Raw genomic sequence first — 6,869 nt, forward strand, 5'->3', positions numbered from 1 at the left:
TGGGTTGTGCATCATTCAAATTTAGGCAGAAGTTTCTAATTTCCTGTGAAAGCTGTGTGCACAGAAACTGATAAAGTATGTCTCTGCTGCCTTCATTCATTACCCCTTCCCACACTTATCCATATCCTTGCTGGCTACTGTAATTAGGCAGTAATGCATGACAGGCAGTGTGTTTCTGGGGATTATTGCCCACCTGGGGCATAGCTGAGAGCAGTGACTTGTTCTCTGATGCTAAGAACATGTTAAATGATGTTCACATTGCTTATTGGTGGATTGAATTTTTATCCCTATGTCTGCAAGGTTCATCTATCATGCAGTTCAATGGTGCAGCATTAGTTCAAAAACTCTCCTAAATGCATATTCTATCGATGCCCTTCAGGATCCTGAAACACTTTGCAGCCTGTGAAATATTACAGGCCACAGAAATAGTCACACTGAGCTGTTTATGTGATTGAGTGTGCACACTCACACACACACAAAAGCTCTGCTAGGATAAATGTATTTTACAGCAGATCACTCCCAGACCAGGCAAAGGGACAGTTCCTAGAAGTCTTCAGCCTGTGCACTTGCACAGCACAGTGCTGAGGGCTGGGAAAAACTTTTCTCTTCTGGGATGCTCCTGGGACCCTTCTTAAGAGAACTCGTAAGACTCTAAGTTCCAGAAGGGTACTGCTGGTAGGAAGGAAGGAAGGAAGGAAGGAAGGAAGGAGAAGGAAGGAAGAAGGTACCAAAGAATGGAGCCCTTGGCTGTAGAGGGTTGTGAGCAGAGGTAATGACTGACAACATAAAGCCTTTGCAAGGTATTTTCCCAGTGTTTGGCTGGCAAGGTGGGAAGCCACACATGAATGAGATATATGGAGAAAGCACCAAGTTACAAGTGTTTCATGTGCTGTTTCCAGATTTATTTCACCTTCTCTCTCCCTGCTCACCCACTCTGTGGCCTGAAACTTTTTGTAGCCCTGATAGACTGTGGCTCCCCAAAGCACCCCAGAGTATTGATGTTAAATAGGGGCCACCCATTGTGTGTTTTTATCACCATGGTCTTCAGTAGAAAAGGGAGATGCTGAACAGGTTTCTTCCTTAGTTCCAGAACACAGTGTGATCATGACTACAATAAGCAAGCACTCCAATGTGAAGACTTTCACAGAGAAGCTGCTGCTGCTGCTGAACAGAGGAGGTGAGTGTGTGTGTGGCACTGTTGCATGCCTGGCAGGGGGTGCACAAAGATCCTTGGGGAGACACGGCCATGCTCTTACAGGGTAGGATGTCAGGGGTGCAGGTGGCTGAGGAGCTGTCAGCTCAGGCTGTGCTGTGCTGCTTCCTGGTGAGTTTGTGAGGGTGACAGTCTGCGTTGCTGAGGATGGAGCTGCACAAGGAATAAGGTAATGGCTAATGGCATCTAGAGACAGAGGAGGGGCTGCCATTTCCATACTTCTGGGCCAGATCAGCTCCATCTCAGAGCATGGACCAGCTGCCACAGGCAAGCTCTTGTCTAGGAGGAAAGCTGGTCCTTGGCCACTTCTGTCCTTGGACAGGCAGAGGACTCAGTGTGTGCTGGCACAGAAACCTCTGCCTGTGCTGGCAAACATCTGCCCTGGGGGACAGATGCAGAGGGAGCTTCTGTCTTCAGAAATGCTGCTTAGAATGGAACTTTCCATTTTTGAATTGCCAGCAGAGGGTTAGCCTTGTGTCTGCTTCAGGCATGGAGTGAAATCCAGTGTACTTGTGGAGCTGTTGCAGAGCAGATTGCTGGAACACTGGAGATCTCTGCAGGAAGAGTGGTGCCAGGTCTCTCAGCCTGTGCTGCAGGCCACTCTTGTGCTTGCTAATACCTTCTGGAGCACAGAAGCTTTACTGCCTGAGAGAACTCATTTTGTTGAGCTGCTGGAAATAACCCATCCTGCGATGCATGCAGCTCATCTTTCTCTGGCTTTAGTTCTCTTTGGGGCTGCAAATCAGTCTGCATACTGTATCAGCTTGAGGGCAGCAGGCACCTCGGTGCTCTTCTGTCTGGCCTCCTCCCAAAGCCTTTGTTTAGCCCTTTCCCTGCCAGATTCCCTGCAGAGATCACCTTACAGTGAGAAGCTGGGAGAAGAAAGAGGGGGGCCACAACCTAATGAAGATGCTTCTGTTTCGCCCGCCTTCCTGACAACTGCTGGAGGAGCTGCCATGGCCCAGAGCCCCTCTTGGAGTCTGCAGGGATGTGTTTTGCAAGAGAACAGGATGTGGTGGCTCATTTAAACTTGGAACTGTTTCTTTTCTTGCTTCTGGGACAGTACTAGCCTGGTCTCTGGTGAAAGCTTGGTTTTGGTACAGGCTCTGATGGGCTTTTCAGAGGGGTTATTGAACCCCTCTTAATAAACTAGGGAGAAAATGAGTGGTGGCTGTTGAGCAAAAAGAGGACATACTGAGAAGCATTGTGCTAATGTGCTCTCACCTGGGATGGTCAGTGAAACATAAACAGAGATTAATGCTCATCATAATGAGTTTGTTCTCATCTTGGTAGCCTGCAGAGCTGCCATCCTGATTACACATCTTTGAGCACCAGAGCTATCCATGGGCAGAGAGTGGCTGGCTGAGGGCAGGGCAGCCTCCTCTCTAAAGGGTCTAATGAAGGGAAGTGCACTGAGGATGGAGCAGAGGGGCAGTGGGGAGCGTGTGGCTCAGCACTGTGTCTCTGCCCCCAGATGATCCAGTTTGCATCTTCAAGCATCAGCCTCAGCCACCACACTCAGTGCTGAAGTTTCTGCAGGACATCTTTGCCAGCAAGGATACAGCCAGCATCTTCTATCACACAGACATGATGGTCCTGATAGACATCCTGGTGCGGCAGATTGCGGATCTCTCCCCTGGAGACAAGGTGCTCACAGTAACCCCTAGGCACTGGGGAAGGGGGCACAGTCCCAAGCAATGGTGTTTTTCCTGGCCCCTCATGGGGCCTGCTGGTGCAGGCAAGAGTGGAGTTCTGGGGTGGGCACAACATTTCTGGGTGCTTAAATCAGCCTTCAGAGCTGAGGAGGAAGGGAAGATTTATCCTGCCCAGCACACCAGCATAGCTGAACAAAGATCTGCCAGGTTTCTGGTGGTCTGCACACTTCTGACCAGGAACCTTTGGGAAGAGAGACCCTCTGTGAATAGTAGTAGGAGGAATTTCTCTTGTTTGGTGTTGCAAGAGGCAGGGAATGTGCACGTGTTCAAGGGCGGGGGAGCAGCAGCACTCTTGCTGTGGGAAAAGCAGAGTTTTCCATAGTTACTAATGATACTTAAGGAAAAGCAGGTGCCTCTGGAGTTGTGCTCTGGTTGATGGTGCAGCAGCAAGCAGCTGTTTTCCTGTGCTCATGCTGTCATGGAGGCTGGCAGGTTGTTTATCTCACTTCAAGTCTTTCACTGTGCTCTGTGTTTTGTCTCCCCTCCCACTTGGCAGCTGAGGATGGAGTATCTGTCCCTGATGCATGCCATCATCCGCTCCACGCCCTATCTGCAGCACCAGCACCGCCTCACTGACCTGCAGGGCATCCTGCAGCGCATCCTGGGCGAGGAGGAGGAGGACCAGCAGTGCCAGATGGAGAAACTGATCATCTTGGAGATTTATAAGGAATTCCCAGAAATCTCTTCTGGTACCAGCTAATGCTCCTCAGCTTGGACTGGAGTTTGAACCACTTGGATCGACTATGTCTTTTGTTGACACTTTCTCCCCATTCCCTCCCAGTACAGCTCATACCTTATCTCCCTCTGTGTGAGGCCTAAGGTTGGGACAGTGTTCACCGGCCCTGTGGAAGCGCCAGTGGCAGAGAGGGTGAGGGGTGCCCCCGGGGCCTGGTGCCCGGGGCAGGCAGAGCAGGGTGGGCGCTGGCACGTGGTTTGCCTGCAAGACTCAGCAGGAGCTATTTGGGCAGCTGGTGTTAGTGGGAAGGGCAGAGAGCTTGTGGGGGCTTAGCAGCCAGCATGGGGGGATGTTTAGCTGCACTGGTGTCCCGAGGTCCTGAAGAGAAAGGCCTTTGCCTTAGAGTATCACTTCTTTTCCATGTGCGTCTCTCTCCCTGCAGTGACCAAGTGGAGTCCGCTGGTGCTTGGAAGAAGCTTTTGTAACATCTGTTTTGTTTCCTGCTGCTAGTGCCAATGTGCTGCAGCCCTGCCAAGGGAAAGTAGCTGCTCGCTGTCTAACGCCTCGTCTAGTGAGCCTTTCACTCCTTCCTAGCCTTCAGCTTTGCCTCTGGGCAGCAGCCCACCTTGGGTCATGGAGGTCTTACCCCAGCAGCTGCTTTTCAATCTGCTTTCTATAGTGATGTTTGAATCTGAATTTCTTGCACACTGTGGCAGCCTAGAAGTAAGAGCCACATGGATGACACTGCCCGTAGGAAGCCCGTGGTTGGACACAGCACAAAGGTGTGTCCTGCCAAGTGAAGCTGCACTTGCCACCTCTGTTGCAGCATTGCCTCGAGCAGAGGGGCTGCCCTTGGGCAGGCACGCTCTGGTCGTGAAGCGCGTGCATTTCTTGCCTTGAGCTTTGTAGTAGCTCTGCCTCGCTGCCCTCCCTGTCCCCAGGGCAGCGCTCAGAGGCAGCGTGAGCCTGGTGTCCAGTAGCTGTTTGTGACTATGCTAATTGTGGGGAACCCTTATTTTTATTTCCTCTAGGTTTTTAGCAAATGGGATTAACCTGCTTCTCTGGTCCAGACAGTCACACACACTAACGTGGGTCTCTTAGATATTTGTGTGCACAGTGTGGTCACTCCCTGTCTCCAGGTCTTCTTTTGCAGTAGCCAGTGTAGGAGCTGTGAAACTGGAAATACTGGGCACTGTATTTACTTTAATTTTTTTTTTTTTTTTTTTTTTTTTTTTTTTTTTTTTTTTTTTTTTTGTTAGCTTGAGGGGATGACACAAGCTCTGCAGGCCTGGATTGGCCACTAGGGCAGTGATGCTTTGAGAACAGAGGGTGTTGGCCTGGCAGCCAAGGGGGGCACAGAAGTCAGCTTAATAACCACCCTAGTAGAGAAACCTATTTTTTTCCCTGTAAAAATGTGTGAATGTCAAAAGGGATCCTGTATTTTCTTAAACACTAAGTGTAACCTGCAGAAGAATAAAAACGTCTTAAACTGGACTTCTGTGAGTGTAGCCCTGCCTGCCCATTCCTGTCATGGGGGCACCAAAACGTCAGGAGCGGTTGGGTGCCTGCTGCCCAGAGAGGCAGAGCAGTGGGTGCTGATCTCCAAATGGGGGTATTGCAGTTGTTTTCCCTCATTCAGCTTCTTGCCTTGTCTTTTTCTACCATGTTGCTGGCTGATGAGGAAGGGTGGAGGGCAGCAGCCCTTGCTAGGGGCACAGCCTTCACTCCTGGGGCCTGCCCAGCATCGCGGCTCCACATGAAGGGTTTGGCAGAGCTGGACTCTTAGTTTGCTTCCCACAAGGTACGTGCAGCCTCAGCTGGCTCCCAGCAGAGCTGCCCTGGAAGCCAGCCTGAGCAAGGAAAGGTTTAACGGTCTGTACCAAGTGTAATGAATCGTGCTTTGGCTGTGGGTGTGTGCTCCCAAACCTCAGCCTGTGCCTGCAGCTCTGGTGTGCCTGGGATGGCAGGGGTTCTGCAGTGGAGGACAGCAGGCACGGGCAGAGCACTACGTTGGCAGCAGGAAGCTGGTGTCTGCTGTTGGCTCTGTGCCAAAGAGAGACAGCCAGGCCATGGGCACAGCCCTGCCAGGGCAGGGGTGTAAATGCCAAGTGCAAGCTGTGCCACTCCAAACATAGGGATGGCATCAAACTGAGCTACCTGCAGAATCAGGGTGAGGACTGTCCCAGCTCCTGCCTCTTTGGCCTGTTTCTCCAAAGTCCCCTAGCGTGTGGTCTTGAAGTGTGCAGTTTGCACATCTGGCTCAGTTGTGACACATAAGGGCTGCCAGTGCTCACTGGTGTGTCCCCAAGGTGGCTCTCCTGTGCCCCATTGCTCTGTGCAGCACATGGTTGCGTGTGCCCCTGTGCTAACCTCGGCTTGCTTCCGAGGGCTGCTGGGGCTTGTTGTTGGCCATGACGTGCTGCTGTGGTGAGATATTCATCTGGCACTTGCCCTCAGTGATGCAGCACAGGCTTTGCTGTGCCAGGCAAACCCAGCAGTGGCAGGAGCTGTGGCTCTGCTTGCCAGGAGCCCAGACTGCAGAGCTGGTGGCTCCCATTGGCATCCCCGAGCCATCGGCGTCCATGGGATTGCTCACCCTATCCCAGCGGCACAGTAGCATAACACCCTCTGCCCCACCACCCTGCTGCCACCGCAGCAAGGGCTGGAAGAGCTGGGGGGCAGCTGGCTCTGGGGTCCAGGCAGAGAGATGCACCTGCTGCACAGGAGAGGCCTTCACTCATCACAGGGAATCAAACTGCAGCATGTAAACTCCCTGTTCCAGCCTGCTCAGCAGATCCTGCTCTCCATATAGGTGAGACACTCAAGATTGTTGGCTGTAATAATGCACAATTAGAGCAGTGTCTCCTTGTATTGGTGTTTTTATTGTGGTGCAACACTGAGGGGTGTTGGTGGCTGGCGCGGGGGGAGTGACACATTGCCTGTGACCTGCGCTTCTGCTTTATTGTCTGGAATGATTCAATTACAACTATTTTGTGGCAGTAATACCCTGATAATTTTCTCCTCCTCCCCTGAGCTGTCATCTGGGTAATTAGAACAAATAAACTTGAAAGCCTTCATTACTTTTAAAAAGTATTGCCTCTCTCCTGATTTGGTTTCCTGATGGCACATCCCCAGTTTGAGGAGGTGTGATGTATGATCAGCCAGCATGTTCCTGTTGCATGTGAGTGATGAGCTGCTCTGTGTTAAATGAGGTTTCTTGGGTGAGCTGTGTGCAGGGCCAGGGCTGCTCTGGCCTTATCCTAAC

The 6,869-nt window shown here is 51.5% G+C and overlaps 1 protein-coding gene across 3 annotated transcripts in view; it reads left to right on the forward strand.

Moving 5' to 3' along the window:
• NCKIPSD (NCK interacting protein with SH3 domain) overlaps positions 1–5,098 on the forward strand; it is a 54,745-nt gene extending 49,647 nt beyond the window's left edge. For 2 of the 3 annotated variants that reach the window (XM_059856490.1, XM_059856489.1), the window contains exons 11-13: positions 1,085–1,177; positions 2,688–2,860; positions 3,425–5,098. In XM_059856490.1, coding sequence (XP_059712473.1) covers positions 1,085–1,177; positions 2,688–2,860; positions 3,425–3,628 — 470 coding nt within the window. In that variant the 3' untranslated portion in view covers positions 3,629–5,098. Of the gene's footprint in view, positions 1–1,084; positions 1,178–1,258; positions 2,375–2,687; positions 2,861–3,424 lie in introns of those variants that run through there. The other variant, XM_059856491.1, reaches the window with a different exon arrangement.
• The last annotated feature ends 1,771 nt before the right edge of the window (positions 5,099–6,869 follow it).

The sequence above is a fragment of the Haemorhous mexicanus genome, chromosome 11 (assembly GCF_027477595.1).
Source record: "Haemorhous mexicanus isolate bHaeMex1 chromosome 11, bHaeMex1.pri, whole genome shotgun sequence".
Lineage (NCBI taxonomy): Eukaryota > Metazoa > Chordata > Aves > Passeriformes > Fringillidae > Haemorhous > Haemorhous mexicanus.